This window comes from Anabrus simplex, chromosome 1 (assembly GCF_040414725.1).
Source record: "Anabrus simplex isolate iqAnaSimp1 chromosome 1, ASM4041472v1, whole genome shotgun sequence".
Classification (NCBI taxonomy): Eukaryota; Metazoa; Arthropoda; class Insecta; order Orthoptera; family Tettigoniidae; genus Anabrus; species Anabrus simplex.
The window spans coordinates 115,679,803-115,699,334 of NC_090265.1; the positions used below are offsets into that span (position 1 = coordinate 115,679,803).

The following is a 19,532-nucleotide window of genomic DNA, read 5'->3' on the forward strand; positions in this document are numbered from 1 at the left end:
TGTCCATAAAAGGTCATTCTTTTCCTCATCGTCGTAACTTTTTTCGGTGGTTTTATAGAGTTCCTGGTTCGATCTCAACCGGAAAGTATGTCGGTCATTTTGCGATTTCTTTGGATCCAAGTCTACCACTTTTATCAGTGTTTCTGCTCCATAGTCTCTCCGTTCTGACTGCTGTGCGGTGATGTTTTAATTTGTCTTGAATGAAGATGGATTGGACTTGTAGGTGTCATGACATAGTCTGAAGTCCATCTCCCTCCTCTCTTTTATTGCCACCTTTTCAGTTCCATTAGGAGTGAGAACTTCTTCTTCTTCTTCTTCTTCTTCTTCTCCTTCTTCTTCTTCTTCTTATGTTGTTGTTGTTGTTATTATTACTTCAACAATGCTACATGTAGTCGGTAGGTTTCAAACCTCGGCCGCCTGGGTTAGAAGCCAGTGACGATTTCACTCAGCTCTCAGGTTCCTATGTGGCAGTTGTCCTGGCAGGCCTGCTGTTTTAAGGACAATATGCGACACAAGTTAAGGTGATTCTTTTGTAAGAAGACATCTTGAAGGTTCATGAAGACCAAAGATAAATGTTAGTTGGCACGAAATACTCTTGCAACGACCTCACTTGTTCCAAGACCCTGCAGCATTGGAAACAAGTTTAACAGGATTCGCATGTTATACGCCCAGTCTGTTATTCTCGTAGTTATCTGCACTCCGTACGGCAGCAAGGACAGACCCCCACGCTTCTCCGCAGCTCATTCAGAACCTGCACTGAATCTGGCTGAAGAAATGAGTTCTAGGTCGCCTGCATGTGTGGCTGTATGGTTAGACACTCCTCAGGTTAAGTAGGGTTAAGCAAGGAACACGCGATGGACGCTGCTATGGAACTTGTAGTTTTAAGGGCCCCATAGATGGTCTTCTTTGCGTCCGGCTTACCTGCGCAGTTCTAAGACGACAGGTAAGACGGACCGTGTGTGGTAGAATGTTCATCCCTTTACCGTCTTAGGCTTGGCTCGAAGTGAATCTGGCAGCGCCTGATTTTTCTATGCGTGTACAGGTAAGTCGGCGAGCAAGTTGGAGCTGTGTGGGGGTCTTCAGACTTAGCGTCAGTTTTAAACAATTGCTCCTACAGTGCAGTTCGCTCGTAGGATATAATCTCGGATTTAAGAATCATGCCTCGAGCGTTTCTTATGGAATTCATCCAGCTATACCGTTGTAATCCGTGCTTGTGGAAAATCAAAAATAAAGAGTACATGGATAAAAAAAAATTTGCTTATGAACAGTTACGCATAAAGTTGTCGGAAATTGATTCCGAAGCTACGAAAGGAGCATTGGTAAAAAATTAATTCACTTCGAAGTTGTTTTCGGAAAGAACTGATGAAAGTCAAGGAGTCTCAGAAGTCAGGCAATGGTACAGATGACAATTATACACAAAGTTTATGGTACTACGAGGGCCTATTGTTTTTAATGGATCAAGAACTTCCCAGACAGAGTGTGACGGGAGACATGGGAGAGTCCGGGTTATATCCGATTCTGCTGTATTATTTTAATTATTATTGGGGGCGTGATACCGCAGTGGCTTAGCTGCTGGCTTCTCACCCAGGCGTGCGGGATTTGAATCCCCGTGACTGCAGGGTGGAATTTTTATCTGAAAAACTACGAGGCGTCAGGAAGGGCATCTGCCCTTAAACTCTCACCCAAAAATCCAAATGAGCCAGGGTGTAATATGCGGAAGATTATATTATTATTATTATTATTATTATTATTATTATTATTATTATTATTATTATTATTATTATTATTATTATTATTATTATTATTATTATTATTGGAGAAGATTATAAATTAACGTTATGCACCTCCGTGGTGTAACGGTTAACCAATTGGCTGCCGTCTTCGAGGCCCGAGTTCGATTCTCCGTACAGATTTGATGAACACGCCTACACTACATTTGTACATCAGGCTTCCCGGGTTTAAATTAGAAGTTCCTCGAACATGTTATCCGTGCACGTCTAGTGAAAACTGACCGCAAGTCTGGCGGCAAAACGGAGCACCTGTGTCCTCTTCCGTGTTCCATCTTACCTTTCATCTTAGAACTGCTCAGGCAAGACGGACAGATGTCTATGGGGCCCTTTACGTAGCTGTTGATCATCGTGATGACAAACATATTCATGTACACTGTCTGATCAAAAGTACCCGGACACCACTGCACTCTAGTAAACAAGAAAACATGATGCATCGTCACAGTTTAAAAGAGGCGAGGAGGTTTATATTATTCAATGCGACTATGGAACAACAACAAGGGTAGGTCAGGTGAACTCAGTGACTTTCAACGTGGGGTAATCATTGGTTGCCATATAATCAAGACATCTGTAAGGGACATTTCTAACTTTACGAATGTACCCAACCTGACTGTCAGTGATGTAACTGTAAAGTGGAAGCATGCAGGTACAATCTCAGCACAACCTCGATCTTGACACCCAGGGACCAGCGAACATTAAAGAGGGTGGTAGGAGGAAATCGTCGGTCGTCTATAGAAATATTCACTGTACGTGTAAGGGGCCCCTAAGGTTTTTACACCAAGAGAAGACCAGTTGTTGTTTGAGGCATCAGTTCCGATACTAGTTTGCTGCAACTCCATCCTGCATTAGCCTATACTTCTCCTCTTTATTCCTCTTCTTCTTCCTGGCATTTTCCAGTTGCAGGGGGCCGGCCAACATAAGCCTTTACTTTTCTATGCAATTGTTTCTGCTTACATCTACTGTAGTATGTTTACCATACCCATGTCTGTTCCTACCCGGCCATCACCATAACATAGACACTGTCATAGTAGCTTCTCGCCGAATTCAGTAGAGATCGATCCTCAGCTCTGCTACGAACTTAAAATTGTTTTGGGATGTTTGCAATTGGATACAATCAGCCTTGGCTAATAATTGAGTAAGAAAGATGGCTAAAATCTCACTCTCGGTACCCATGGTTTCCTCTTTAAACTCCGAGTGGATGTTGGGATGAATTGTAACCCCACAGCACTACAGCCCGATTTGGCCTGCAGATTGCAGGTGACGGGCGGTCAGTGAGGCGTATCCTCTCGGTCATTATTCTTGGCTTTTGGGGCTGCACCTTAATTAAGGCCATAGCCGCTTCCTTCCCACTCCTAGGCCTTTCCTATCCCTTAGCCGCCATAAGACCTATCTGTGTCGGTGCGACATAAAGCAGATTGCGAATACTTGGCTTTCTAGACCGGGGCCGTTATCTCACTCTCGGATAGCTCCTTAGTTGTTCTCACGGTGGCTGAGTGGACCTCGAACTAGCCCTCAGATCGAGGTGAATTCCCTGACCTGGCCGAGAATCGAACCAGGGGCCTCTGGGTAAGAGACAGGCTCCTTGTCCCTAAACCACGCTCTCAGTCCTACCCTTAATTAATTACAAATATTGCAAATATAATTTGCTGATCATTTAAGCATTTTATTTTTAAATGTATTTATTTAACATATGGCGTTTAGTGCCGAGAGTGTCCGAGCACATGTTCGGCTCTTCTGGCGGAGGTCTTTCTACTCGGCGCCCATAGGCAACCTATGTGCGTGTCTGGGTGTATTTTGATGAGGTAGGGAGAGAGTGGGACTCTATGTCGGCACATAGTCTACTCTGTCGAATAACACCAAGGGGTCTAAGTAAAGGTTTACTTCTTCATTCGACGAACAAATCACAATCAACAGCTTAATTTGCTCTTGCTCCATATGAACACTCCGGACAGGTTTGGAATTGTATCCAGGCTTTTGGCACGCAATCTAGTGATTGGAAATTGTATACCGCCACATCTCCTATCCTGGCGACCAACATTCTGATGGTGAAAATTTGTTCCAACAATGGGACTCGAACCGGCTAACGACGGTGTGAGACTATATAGACTTGACGCCTTAATGCTCATGGTCAACAGGCTCCAGAAACTAATGGAAATGCATAACATCACTGTTTCTAACAACACACAGAAACGATGGCATTCCAAGGTTTAGAGCATAGACATTAGTAATGGGAAGAAGCAGTTCACCTGTGGGAACTAGTTCATTCACTCTCGCTCCCAAGAAAGAACTACTTCGCGAACTACTTCAAAATGTTTAACTTTCCCGCCAGAGCACTCTGCAACCGCTGAAGTAGTTCGTCCGCCAACAAGTTCCTTCCCATTCCCTTCACACTCGTGAAGTTCTACAGTTCGCGAAGTAGTTCTCGAGAGACGAGTAAACACTTCTTAGTTCGTGGGAGTGAAGTAGTTCCCGAGAACTAGTTCGTTCGCGAACTACCCATCACTAATAGACATGCAAGAAAATCTAAATCATAAAGTGGTTCAACAGGTGTCTACAATGCCATTGTTGGTTTGGTGCGCTCGGAACTGTCAGCTATTAATGGTGCTGTCTAAGTAGGCTATTTAGTTTTAACCACATTTCTATTATTTCCATTAAGTTGTTGAAATTAAGATATCCATAACTGCATTTTAGAATTGGAGACAAGTTATTTTATTAGATGTTGCTTGCTTTACTACTGTAAAATTGTTATGTACTCCTTTCGATATTAAGTAAATAACGGCATTTTTCATTTCTATTAGCGCATAGTAGGATGTAATAATGTACGGCCCTGCGGTGTAGGGGGCAACGCGGCCGCCTGTCACCCGGCGGCCCCGGGTTCGATTCACGTCCGGGTCTGGGCATTTTAGTTGTAATGACTAATATCCCTGGCCTGGGGACTGGGTGTTTTTGACGTCCTCCATCTTCCTTTCCTCACACATAACCTTTCACACACAACATTCCACACTACCGCCATTCCAGTTACACGCAGGTTCATACAATATGGTGCCAGTAGGGGAAAAAATATCCGCATGGGTCGACGCCCCGAACAAATAGCATTAAAAAAAGGATATGCTACTACTACTACTGTTAATAATATTATTACTAATAATACAGTCATGTAAAACTACAGGCTTGCTTAGTTTCTTCTTCTTCAGCTACAGAGTGTAGGCCGAAATGTATTTCGGCTCTCAAAGTTGATGTTATCTATTGAACCCTTGGGCCACTATGAAGGATACCTACCTTCCTTACCTATCAGCAATATTCATGAGATCTGTCTCTTGGGTCGTTACGGGTTCTTCGTCGCCTGCTGAGGTAAAAGGTAGGGTTCAGTATTCCTAATCTATCTACTCAAATGAAAGGTCTATTAACAAAATATTTGTATTTATTAATGAAATCACGATGAAAAATATTAAAAATCAATATAATTTTGACTCAATCTTGTCCACTTGACGCCACAATAATTTAACCCAGAGGAGCAGAATACTGGTTTCAGCCTTTGACTTAACTGCCTGATGGGCATCCTTACTAGAAACCATTGTCACATATTATGAATGAAGAAAAGAACGTCTGGAAATCCTTAAATCCGGCTTCCATGTGAGACTGCATGTACCATCATAATGATTCTTGATGGTCCAGCCCTCGTAACACGAACTCTGGACTCTGAGTATACTAATTAAGGCAGTCCAATCGGTGTGTGCCACACAGTGGTTGTACGGCATGGACCGTTAATTGAATCGATGTAACCTGCGACTATGTCATGGACCAACATCTGAACTTCTAGTTTACTTTAAAGTCATTGTGGATGATGACCGCAAGGAAAATGATGCTACTGTGGCATGTGGCCTTAATCTAAGTCACTGAGGTTGATGACTCCATGACCATCCAAGTTTCTAATCTGAAGGTTAAACACAATTAAGTTACATCGGTTGATGACCAAAGTTTCCACTTTACTAATCCCAGCACATATAATGCTCAATCAATCAATCAATCAATCAATCAATCAATCAATCAATCAATCAATCAATCAATCAATCAATCAATCAATCAATCAATCAATCAATCAATCAATCAATCAATCAATCAATCAAAGTAAAATAATACAACAACAACAACAACAACAACAACGCTCACAATACTTTGTGGCAGTAAAATCCATTACCTTCGGATATGTCCCCTTAAGCGTTACGTTAACATTTGAACTTTCCCAGAAGAATAAACTAAGATTTTCAGAATGCACCTTCAAGTTATTCAATTGCTTTTAAGTTATTTCACAAATACGATTTCCACTGAATTTAATAATTTAATAAATTTACATGCTTTAATGAATCTTATTTAACAACAAATTCTATCTCCGCAGACGAATGGTTTCTTTAACAAGTCCCTACTCAAATTCTGACGTAGTTATATTTTATAATTGTTACAATAGTTTATCATCGTTTAGAATTGCGCAGCTGGAAGAAAATTTTACATCATTTTTTTCCAGTATTATATGTTTCATGACATCACACTTTAAATCTAATCTAATACTAGCCATTATTAATACTTGGATAACCCTAATAATTAAGTACAAAACGAAATCTGCATAAGTGACTCGCCGTAAAAATGTAAGCCAATTACTATGTCATATCCCACCATGACATTTCAATAACGCTTTGTGCACCCCTCACAAATAAATCAATCATCACCACCACCACCACTCTATATTTTGGACAACCCTGGAATTTACTAACTTCGCTCATTATACTCTAACTTCGTGGTTTCAAATATACATTACGATCTCAATTAAACAGAGTAATAGTATCTAATAACCTACACGTTATTCCCGGATGAAAATTCCAACTAGTTCGCGCACATTAATTATCTCCGTTCTAAAGAATGCAATCTCATTTTTAACACGTAACAAGCAGCACACTCCCGTTATCTCCGAACGGCGAACTCCCGATCAGCTGGCTGCATCGGACTCTTCACTTTAATATAAAACACCTGTCCTATGTCATGCGTAACTGGCCTAAAAGAATGAAATCTTCGAGTTCGCAAATAGAATTAAAATACGATATCCCTGACCAAACAGATATGCACATAGATTTACTTTTAAAATGTCATTCAATAATTGTACAGTCGCAAATTAACACTTACGTGGATTCTCTCACACCGTTCCGTCCCAAACATTATACAAATATCCTCCTCGGGCTCACATAAAATCCCGGCATCATTACAGGCTTCCAGTCACCTGATTCGCAAATCCTATCTCAACTCATACTACAAAATCTAACCTCTTGCCTTCAACTCGATGACTCTCACTGACAAAAGAAATGGAATAATAATACTTAGAATCCACGACGCATAAATTACGCACAAATACTTTAATAACGAACAACTTCTCATAACATGACCTCGTATTTTTAAAAACTGGATTTTCACAAAAAATGACTGACAAACTTTACTGCTATTTATTTGTCAATCAAACACAGTTTAAACGGACATAGAACAGCATTCCCCTTCGAAACAAATATTCACTGATCTACATTACTCAACACTACAGCGCACTTACTCCCGATTGAAACTAGGTAACCACGGATATCTTGCACCAATTCCACTTATCGAACAGAAAATTTTTACATCAAATAAGACATCTTAACTTGACATCGCAAAAATATAGGCAATAAATTCACGGAAATGACGATCTACTTTGGACGTGATATCACTTCGTAACCCTCATTAATAACATTTTACAACATGTTACACGGCATTCGGAATACTTTAAAATTTTATCCAAGCAGAAAATAAAACAAATGACCTCTCGCCATATTTCTGATATTCATGAAACATATGGGTGACCAACTGCGTCATAAATATCCATTACAAATACATATAAGTGTGATATCATAAAACAGGTACAAAAAGCGTTGAGATGGGTTAACTGCACGTCAGCTTACATTTTTGGGCTCACCAGCAACGCTGAGATTATTATTTAGCCATTTTAGTACTTCTTGCTTCACATTTGGTTTTATTCACGTTTTCCTGGAAAATAAAGCATACAAAAAAGAAATGCCCTTCACTTGGCGTCTTCGCTGATCGCACTCAACTGATTATATTTGTTGCCCGCACACGAATTACTTTCTTTACAATACAATATTTACAACTTCACAAATACTACTTCGGTATCTTGACCGGTTTTTTTATCAGATTACTTTTACACGGACAACCATCGCGAAGGCAGGCCCGCAAGGTCCAGGACCCGTGCAAAGGTCAACAGTGTGAATGCGATCATTAGACAGAACCGGCGCATTGAACTGAGAGAAATCGCGACGCAGCTGAACATGCCGTATGGCAGTGTGTTCGCCATTGTTCACGAGGACCTTGGATATCGTAAGCTGTGTCAAAGATGGGTCCCAGGTCTTCTCACCGATGAGCACAAGGGACAACGTTTCCAATCCTCCCTGGCATTTTTGCAACGCTCTGCCGCAGACGGCAACGGGTTTCTGCGGCGAATCGTCACAGGCGACGAAACGTGGGTCCACCACTTCACCCCCGAAACGAAGCGAACATCAATGGAATGGGTGCACCCCTCATCACCACAACGAAAGAAGTCCAAGGTTCAACCTTCAGCCGGCGACAGTGTTCTTTGACATGGAGGGTTTGCTGCACGTGGAATTCATACCGAAAGGAACGACGATCAACGCGGCCTCGTATTGACAAACGTTGCACCGGTTGCGTAAAGCGATTAAAGAGAAGCGCCGGAGAAAATTGAGCGCCGATGTGATTTTGTTGCACGATAACGCAACACCTCACAAGGCTCGCCAAACGAGAGAACTGCTGCAGCGTATCAAGTGGGAGGTCTGGCAACATCCACCCTACAGTCCCGACCTAGCGCCATGTGACTTTCACCTGTTCGGTAAGCTCAAAACGGAGCTCGGCGGTCGACGTTTCCAAACCGTTGAGGAGGTGAAGGCCGCTGTCTCCGAGTGGTTGCAGAACGCCGGAGGAAACTTCTATGTATCCGGCATCGACATGTTGGTTGTGCGTTCGCAGAAATGTTTGGATTCTCTTGAAGACTATGTGGAAAAGTGACGTTACAGTGTATGTCGTTATAGTCATGTTGCTGTTGTATAGGTGGTATAATAAATGGCTATAACTGGGAAGTGCAACTTATTTTCTGATCTGCCCTCGTACAAATGCAGGGGTTTCAAGATGACGTCCCCTCTTCTTTTATAGATTATATCCCCTCTCTCAGGCATTTTTCTTTTGCCGCCAAGAAAATTTGCGTAATTTTTCCGACTTAGTGGAACTGTATTAAAATGAGTTTTTGGTATAACCAAATATTTGCTAGCTTATTATCTACGAACATTTAAAATTATTCCTTACCAAATTAACTGATTAAATTACCTCATTTGATAGGCACTATTTTCTGACGACTCATCGTGGGTAAAATAGACACGCGCGTCCTTCCTGAAAAATCCACAGAAATGGCTTATCAATCTCAAATCTGTATGTCTTATATATTAATGCATGAAACTCATTATACTGCGTTCACTGCTAAATCTTTTATTTAAATATACTTATTTAACCAAAACTTTCTTCTGTATCCATCCACCTTTGACACGTGCGGATGACGTCACATCTCATAGCGTAGGAAAGAAAGCAGCCATTTTCCTGCTTCGTGTCGCCTCTGCTTTATAAATATATATATATATATATATATATTCAAGCTTCTCAGTACGATTGACATGGAGCCCCATGTGGTAACTTTTAAGATTTAAAATTCGTAGGGCACAAAGGTCATGGGTTTATTATCTACATTTATCCTTCTTCTTGGTTGGAAATTAAAAAAAAACATGTCGTCATACATTAGTGTTATATTGAGATACCATTCTTAACATTGTTCATACTACTCATTCTGTAAGATTAAAAACCTGTAATTATTGTCTGGCATGTTCATTTCTCTGTTGGTCTAAAACAGAAAAATCTGCAACAGGTCGGAGGAACTAATGATCACGCAATTAAAGAAAGCGAGACTGGAAGGAATTATACTACCGGTACTGTAGAATTTGTCTTCCTATCTCCATACAAACAGTTCAAAAAATTAGGGGAACACGTTTTGCTACGTCTGGTATGTCAGCGTTAATTTGGTAGATGGGGTTCAAATGGTCGTACACCATACCTTGAGATCTTAGCTACTCAGGGTATGCCAAATCGAAGTTATACTCCATCTGTAGGCGTAGCCATACATTAAACTGTCAGGTGACCTCCCAAAACAAAGTGAATACCGGTGCGTCCGTGTGTCGTTGAGAGGTACACAGACTACTGCCGTCATTTGAGTACGTTGTACGTAAACCAGCACATCCCATGAGACATCTTAACGAGGTTCAAGTTGCAAGGGCCATCGCTTTGATCCAGGAAGGATGAACTTTTCGTTGTGTTGCTGTGGATCTCAATGTCTTCCAGTCAGTTATTCAACGCTTGTGGAATCGCTACTATGAGACAGGCCAATTCACAAGGAGGGTTGAACAAGGTCGTGGACCTATGACAACCCCACAGGATGACCGATATCTGGCTACCAGTGCATTGCGTCGTCGTTCAGCAACTGCCAGTGAACTGCAACAAGACCTCAGGAGGGTCACTGGAGTCACGCTGCCTGACCAGGCAGTAAGGAACAGGTTAAGGGAAGTGTCCTTACGACCCAGACGTCCTGTTCGAGTGCCCCGTTTAACGTAGCAACATCGCGCAGCTCGCCTTTTGTTTGCCGGGTTCCACGTCAACTGGCAACTTCGCCAGTGGAAACCTGTGTTGTTCACAGACGAGTGTAGATTTCCCCTGACACAGCGTGATGGATGTCAACGTGTATGGAGACGCCGTGGTGAGCAGTACATGCCAAATATTGTCCAGGAAGGCGACCGATTCGAACAAGGTTCTGTGATGATGTGGGGTGGCATCAGTATTGATGGCCGTACGGATCTTGCCGTCGTCCGTGGTAATCATACCTGTACGGGGTACATCGAGCAGATCCTGCTACAGCATGTGTTGGTTGCTGCATACGGTGTTGGCCTGAATTCGTACTCATGCACGACAATGCCAGCGCTCATGTAACGCGCATCACCAGAGCTGTCTTGCGAGAACTGGAAATTCAAGGGGTGGAATGGCCAGCAGTTAGTCCCCACCTTAATCACATCGAGCATGTGTGGGATAGGCTTGACAGAAGTGTTTGTGGGCGTCCTGTTCCACCACAGACCCTCCAAGACCTCGAACAGGCTCTCATTGAAGAATGGGACCTGATACCACAACGTGACCTCCGTCGACTTATACTGAGCATGCCACGTAGGTGCCAGGCTGTGATAAATGTTCGTGGAAGACATACACCATACTGATGCTCTCCAACTGTGATAAAAATCCACCCTGGAGGACTGTTATCACCTTGTCTTCGCACCTATTTGGTCATTTCCGTTTATGTTCTGAAAATGAATGCGAATCCATCGATGTTTTTGTATACTTCAATGTAAAGAATAAATGTTTAGTTGGTAACATACTTTGTTGTGAGGTATTGTTTAGTGCAGCATGTCATACGTTCAAAAGCATGTTTCCCGAATTTTTTAAACTGTGTATTTAGCTAATATTTCTGATCAGCTTATTCGTATCTGAATGCTAATAATCTCTTTTTGCTGTTTCAGATCACTTGTCATCATGAGGAAGAACGTGAAGTGTGGTAAGTACCAAAGCGCTAAATTGCTATATTACGAGTATAGGCCTTCTCACCATGATCCTACTACAACGGCGTCGTACTTTTCTGTTCTTTATGTGTCAGTATTTTCTCGTGAATGTTGTCTGTTTAATTATACAGAAGTTAGTTCCCGAGTATGTATAAGTATTGAGTGTTGCGCGAGAGTATGTCACTCCTTCAGTCACAGTTTCCTCTGAGACTGTTTGTGCCAAATTTTGTGAAATTCCGGCCAGCGATTCAGACGCGAATTCGTTTCGGAATGTCGACAAATATATAGGCCGGGAGACATACAGACAGACATCATTTCATTTTTACATAGATAGATTACGGAAGTAACTCTTAGAGTCTCACATACGACCTAATCGTATCATTGGTTTCACTAATAATACTTTCATGTTACAAATCAAAGAATGTTGTAACTATGTCAAGACCGGGGGGTAGGATTTATATGTAATAACAATTGCAAAATATTTGTGTACATATGGGCTAAATATTGTCAAAATATGGACTTTAAAAAATGAAAATAGCACAAAATAATGCAATATCTGTTTTGTATCGAATTTTCATACTTATTAACAGAGTAAAGTTAAAATATTATTGCTTAAACATGAAACCAATAAACAAGTTCAACCGTTTTGATATGATTATTAAGATAATTAAAACATTGTTTGCAGTGTTACTATAAATTAATTCATTAAATTATCACAGCGTGTTGTGTAGAACTTACTTTCCACCTTTCATAGAAATGTCAGAATGCGGCATTGAAATGTCGATTTTTACAAAATAAATTTTAAATGTTTTTCTGAGAGGAATAATTCTGAAACCATGATATATGGAACATATTTAATGTAACATGTTAAAGTACGTAAATATATCTGAGTTTTCCTCAGGTGTGTGTACTAATATACACTATACCCGGAAATATAGACAAAAATGGAAAACGTTTTTTTTAATCACTCCAGATATTCGTAAACATGCGACTAAGTTTTAACTGCACTCACTGAAAAAACAAACGCGTGTTTACATAAAAGTTCCAGGCCTGACCATGACCAATTAGGAGATTGAAGAACCTTTTCTTGACTGCATGGGTTGCTTTGTAGATCACGGAATGAGACAAACAAATATTCTATGATGTAGTATCCATTGCAAATGTAAGAATGCGACAGCGTGCACTGATAAACAATTTATGATGGAAATATAGATAATGTGTACTTGTTGCGCTGCAAAGGTATAAAGAGCAATTTACAAATTTTGACAACACGTATTTTAAAATATTTACTACTTTTAAATGTTCAAAAGTGTACTTTTATTTGTAAAACAAACCTTCACCTTCAAATTAGAAAAGAAATAGGCATATGTACGGTATTTAATGTTGATCAAGGTATTGAAACTGATAAAATAGTATACATTTTCTGATAAAATATCTTAACAACTGATGTAAGAGAATCTAAAAATCGATTGATACTCAGAGAGTTAGTATTAATGATTTATATTAAGTGTAGGCTATCATGTAATTGGCTTCTTTGTCAATAAAACTGTGTAATAAATGTTCACAGTTAGGAAATATGTACCGTTCTATGTCTTTCTGTTGTTCTGTACTACAGATCTGAGAGTTACGTTGAAGGGAAATCTGTAATAAAAGTCGGTTTACGAAATTTCTACCTGATAGATAATTGAATTATCCATGGTGTTCATTACTTAAGATTATTTTAGGTAATTTTTGTGCCGGTGTTGCTAAATATAGAGAAATATTGTTTTAATACTGAAATTGAGTGATGAACCTCATTTCTACTGTACAATTCTTTTAGAAAATAACATACAAAATATTTATCCCTAACTACCTGCATCCGTTGATTATGATTTTAGATTAATCATTCTGTGGCAATGAGAATTTTACCTGCAATTCGGAAATTATCAATCTATATTGCTTATAACTGTGAGCCCTTAGAATAATTGCATTGTTCTATGCCTTTATAAAATTTCTTCCGTGTTTCTTGGAAATTTTCGAACAAAATTTAGTAAGTAAAGTTTTGAAGTAAGGGATATTAGATGCTCGCTTCTTATACTCGACTTTGTGGAATCAAATCTCATCACAGTCAGTCGATGACGCGTAGTTAACTGAAATTAAGAGAAGAACTGCTACAACCAAGAATGTAATGATGTGATGCGATGCGATGCGATGCGATGCGATGCGATGCGATGCGATGCGATGCGACGCGACGTGTGGTCTCTCTATTTGGCCGCATCTAGTATTGGTAACAACTGGAATTAATTAGGAAAATCTATACAATTACCAACACATTTGTATATGAAACGTACCTTTACATACCTCCACCGAGTTCTAAGTGGCTCAGTATGCCTATTTTTATAAAATTTAAGATTCTCATCTGCACTCACTCTAAGATATTAATTATTACCGTGAAGGGGTCAGAGTAGTCAGACTCGACCGTATGCGTTGGAAATACACGTTATTCAATGAGACAATGCATTTAAAACTCCTGCAGTTTATTTACAGGAAGCTATTTTTAAATTCCTTATTGATATGTAACACATGTTCATTGAAAGATGGTCCGACTCATTGGCTGAACGGTCAGCGTACTGGCCTTCGGTCCAGATGGTCCCGGGTTCGATTACCGGCCGGGTCGGGGATTTATAACCTTAATTGGTTAATTCCTATGGCACGCGGGCTGGGTGTATGTGTTGTCTTCATCATCATTTCATCCTCATCACGACGCGCAGGTCGTCTACGGGCGTCAAATAGAAAGACCTGCACCTGGCGAGCCGAACCCGTCTTGGGATATCCCGGCACTAAAAGCCATACACCATTTCCATTTCATTGAAAGATGAACCATTTTGTTTGTTAATGACACCAAGATCATTAACTTTGATAACACGCTTCACTTCTTGATCCTAATACTTGAATGCTTTAACTTTCGATTTCCTCGTCAGGGATATTGCACTTCACTTGGAAATATTCAGGGTAAATGCCACTTTTCGTACCAGTCATTCTTGTTCTCCTATCGCTTTTCCCAAATTCGTGGGGTCGCGGGTGCGAACTGTGTCACACATATGTGGATTTGGCCCTGTTTTACTGCCAGATGCCCTTCCTCACGCCAACCCTGTATGGAAGGATGCAATCACATTGCGTGTTTCTGTGGTGGATTGTAGTGCAGTGTGTTGTGTGAGTCAGAAGAATTAATCAGACACAATTAAAATTGCCGACTCGGCCGGGAATAGAACCCGGGACCCTCTGAACCGAAGGCCTCAACGCTGACCATTCCGCCAATGAGTCGGACGTTTTCGTACTATTTAATACTATTAATATCTAACTCGTGGTCACTCGTCTTTTCAATTACCTTGTAAAGTTAAAATATGTCATCAGCATACAGCAGGTAGTTTCTTGAAAGAATTTGTGATAGCAGATCATTAACAAAAATAGAAAAACACACAAAGTTCTCAGTAATGAACCTTGTGGAACTCCAGACTTAGGCTGATAAGGATTATAAATGAGACCCTCGTGTTTTACTGAATACCTCCTGTCGTAAAGATAGCATTTAAACCATTCGAGTAGCAATTGATTAGTAGAGTATTATGCTGCACAGCTTTGGAAAAATCCGTGTACACAGCATCAGCCTGCCTGAAATTATCCAGTACGCTAGATATGAAGTAATCGGGCGAGTTGGCCGTGCGGTTAGGGGCGCGCAGCTATGAGCTTGCATCCGGGAGATGTGGGTTTGAACCCCACTGTCGGCAGCCATGATGATGGTATTACGTGGTTTCCCGTTTTCAAACCAGGCAAGTGCTGGGGCTGTACATTAATTAAGGCCACGGTCGCTTCCTTTCCATTCCTACGCCTTTCCTGTCCCATCGTCGCCATAGGACCTGTCTTTGTCATATGAAGTGGGAATAAATAGCAAGATCGATGGTTGTTGCGATTCCGTACGGATCCATGCTGGTTAACATTAATTAAACCACTGGATACACTGTGCAATGCGTTGTACACAACTCTTTCCGTTACCTTGGAAATCAGTGAAAGAAGAACTACTGGTCTGTAATTGATAAATGAAGACCTGTCACCTTTCTTGAACACTGGATTAACATATCCTTTCTCCAATTCGAACGGTAAATTGCCTGTATGAAGAAGCCAGTTGTTTGTCATGGCTAGTGGGATTGCCAGTTCCTCGGCACACTCATGTAACACAATTCTTGTAATGTGGTTTTGACCACATGGCTTCTTCGTATCCTTCGATTTCGAGATATTGCAGACTTCCGATGACGAAATTACCACTGATGATAAGTTAATTTCTCCGGACTGTTCCGTGTGAAAATTACATGGAACACTGTATGAATAATTCTTTTGGAAAGTGTCAGTGAAATTATCCACAATTTCTTTCACTGAACTAATTTCCTTTTTCTCATCAATCATCCTAGAGAGTAGCCGCCAATTCGATTTGTAATGAATAAATTTCCAGAATATGAAAGGTGTATGCTAATACCTTCCTCATCAGTTAAGATATATTCCCTATACTTTCCTCTAGTGATGGGTAGTTCGCGAACGAACTAGTTCTCGGGAACTACTTCACTCCCACGAACTAAGAAGTGTTTACTCGTCTCTCGAGAACTACTTCGCGAACTGTAGAACTGCACGAGTGTGAAGGGAATGGGAAGGAACTTGTTGGCGGACGAACTACTTCAGCGGTTGCAGAGTGCTCTGGCGGGAAAATTACACATTGTAAAGTAGTTCGCGAAGTAGTTCGTAAAGTAGTTCTTTCTTGAGAGCGAGAGTGTTGGAGTCTGACGTTTAGCGCCACCGGCGAGAAAAAGTTGACCAACGCTCAGATGTTCTAAATTTGTTTGTCAGGGGATGAAATCACCACCAAGAAAAGGGTGCTCTTGCGATAACAGATCAGCGTTTAAAACATCTCATTTTCAAGTCGACAAAATTTCACAGACATTTTTATTATCTTTGAAAAGAAATAGATTTTTTCTATACATTCCTGAGGGTTTGGGGGCGGGGGAAGAGAGTGTGAACTGACATTACCGGTAATAGGAACGTTCATTTCTGTAGCATCTACGAATGTTATAGAGAAGTGCACCTGCGTGCTACCTGTTGTCCACTTTGTGTACTTCCTCGTTCTGGAAAGCTCGCGAAGCGATGAAGCCTTGTATGAAGGGAATGAAAAGGAACTTGTTCGCGGACGAACTACTTCAGCGGTTGCAGAGTGCTCTAGCGGGAAAGTTAAACATGTTGAAGTAGTTCGCGAAGTAGTTCTTTCTTGGGAGCGAGAGTGAATGAACTAGTTCCCACAGGTGAACTGCTTCTTCCCATTACTACGTCCTCGCTACACTTGTTTGTATTCATTTCCTAGCACTGCGAATTCGATATAATCTGAAAGGAAGACCTCGCAGTTCGTTTCCTTGCTCTTTCTTTTGTCCGCATTTTGTCTGTGAGTCATAAAACAGGTCAACTGCTGCATCAAGATATAAACAGAAATTGAAAATGTTCCACCTTTTTTGTCCATAGTTAATTCAATACTCTGTGGAAAATGAGAACACGGGAAAGATGAATTCTGATTTCAAATGCAAAATGAACTGTTCTGTTGCTTCACACAGGCTGTTATTCGTGATTTTTTCAGACACGGAAGCAAGGTCCAGGAATTATGTCCTCGTGTTAGAAAACTGCACAAATGGTGGAGGTTAAAATAATTGACTATCTAAAAGAAAGCTAAGCAGTGAAGTCTGAGCAAATGCTAAGCTCTTCATATAACAAATATATAGGTTGTATAAAAATTAGACCGGTAAACTTACAGATGTTGTATAGGATACAAAAACAAACATATTTTTGTAATGCCATTCTTGTGGAAGTTACAGTTTTTCTGCTATATGTCTATAAGGTTGTCAGTAAGTTGTTGGACAGTACATGATTCAGCAATGTGAGTTTTGTGTGCAGGTCAATGGAGGTGTTTATAAACCCCTTCTGTGGAGTGCACCGAAGTACTCGTAAGTTATGTAACTTTTGTGGCACTGTACTTTATAGGAAAATTAAATGGAGGGTACGTACAGTAATTTTAGTAAATATGTTACTCTTATATTCACTAAGCAAGTCTCGTAGGACAAAATGGCATTAGTAGAATTTTTTTTCGTGTCCTATTCAACCTCTGTAAGTTTGTCGACCTAATTTTTATACAACCTGTGTACATACATTGAATGCTCTTCTTTAGGTTGGAAGCTTCCGTTATACATCTCGAGCGGATGGCTACGCGGTGTGCGGATAAAAATCTTGATTAATAGGTGAAAATTTTATCATTAATTTTACGTCAAAATTATCGAAAAGAAATAATATTTCAAATTACTTTAGGAAATAAAACAATAATGCCTCATAATTCCAATTAACGAAGTAAATAATGCTTCCATTATCTCATTATGACTTAGCTGAACACTGACTGAGCAAAATTTATAAGTAAGATTTAGATGATAATGGAACATTGTATCTTCTTTACAAGGAACGGAAATACTGACATACTAAAGCCAAATTTCCAAAAACATGTCAGAATTGTCGAAATCAGCAATATCGAAGAAGTGTTCTGGATTAGAAAAACCCAACGACTTATAGATTGCGTCGATGTCGTTTTCTGACATTATAAGAGAACACTATTAACCGTATATGTTTCACATACCAAAGAAACTAAATTATCATAAAGAAAAACTGGAATATAGAAATTTAAAATTAAGTTTACCTCTTAAGCTCGCAGTCTCAAAAAATTATGTAGTCACTCTCGAAATTTAAGAAAATATTTCAGTTACATAATGAATAAACTCAGAAGCCAATACAGATGATTACACAATATTGGCAAATTGATTATTATAATTTCTTTATGAATAATTTCATATTAGGATGCAGTGCAGCAATTATCTCAAAAATACATTTCTCACAACATTTGATGGAATTAAATAGAAATTCAAATGGAGGTTGGAGACTACAGGTGACATACTGTCAAGATACTAATGCTATGAATATGTTTAGAATTTACTTATATTAGTTCAGTCATAAACATCCTGTAGTCACATTTCATCAGTTCTTTTTGACGTCATTCGGTATAATGGCATCGTTCTCTTTCACAAGTGTTAGTGGTGAGAGTTTAAGTAAGACTTGGCAGGAAGAAAACAGCCAGTGGCACTCTTTACTCAACACGGTATGCATTGCATAATCTTGATATTTCAAGATGCTTATGAGATGTCCGAAACTGATGAAAAATCGTTCATACCGATCATTTGAGATTTATATTTTCCCTCTTTTGCACTGCGAATATCTCTTACTGAACTCGCGTATGTGGAAATATTGAAAAAGGAGTTACCTGGATATTAAATGTCTTCTCCATTAGCGTGATGATTCTATAATCCTTAAAACTGTACTTCAACTACTGAAATCACGAGAATAGAACCAGCTTTTGGGTGTTTAGGACGTGAACATTTGCAGAGTTTCGCCCAGACGTGCCATTTGGGCTCATCAGTTGGATTTGCACATCCCTCCAAGACTGTGCTTAGCAGTGGCAGACCAACTGCGTTGTTCCGCCGGTGTTGGTCTGCCAATAGACACGGCCGACCTAACCACCCAAATGCTGGTTCTTTTCCCGTGATTTCAAGATCTGCGGCCGTGAAACTCATGTTTGATCTCAGCAAACTGTTTCCTCCTGCGTTACCAGACTATGTTTATCCAACCCTCGTCCCGTTTCCCTACGAGGTCGGGTATGAGGTGAGATGAACCTGTCGTGGCGGGTTTTTATGGCCGGATGCCCTTCCTGACGTCAACCTCATCAGAGGAGTTAATGAGATGAATGGCGTGATATGTGATAGTAGGGAGAGGGTGAAACCCGGTGCCGGCACATAACCTACTCCTGTCGAATAGCACCAAGGGGTCTGCTTCAAGGCTTAACGTCCCCATCCGACGGACGAATCACCATCAACAGCGTCATATGCCCTCATTCCATATG

The 19,532-nt window shown here is 40.4% G+C and overlaps 1 protein-coding gene across 1 annotated transcript in view; it reads left to right on the plus strand.

The window, feature by feature from the left end:
• emp (epithelial membrane protein) overlaps window positions 1-19,532 on the plus strand; it is a 577,758-nt gene that overhangs the window by 92,399 nt on the left and 465,827 nt on the right. The window contains exon 2 of the mRNA XM_068230210.1: window positions 11,492-11,526. Within this exon, the coding sequence (XP_068086311.1) occupies window positions 11,505-11,526 (22 nt within the window). The 5' untranslated portion in view covers window positions 11,492-11,504. The remainder of the gene's footprint in view (window positions 1-11,491; window positions 11,527-19,532) is intronic.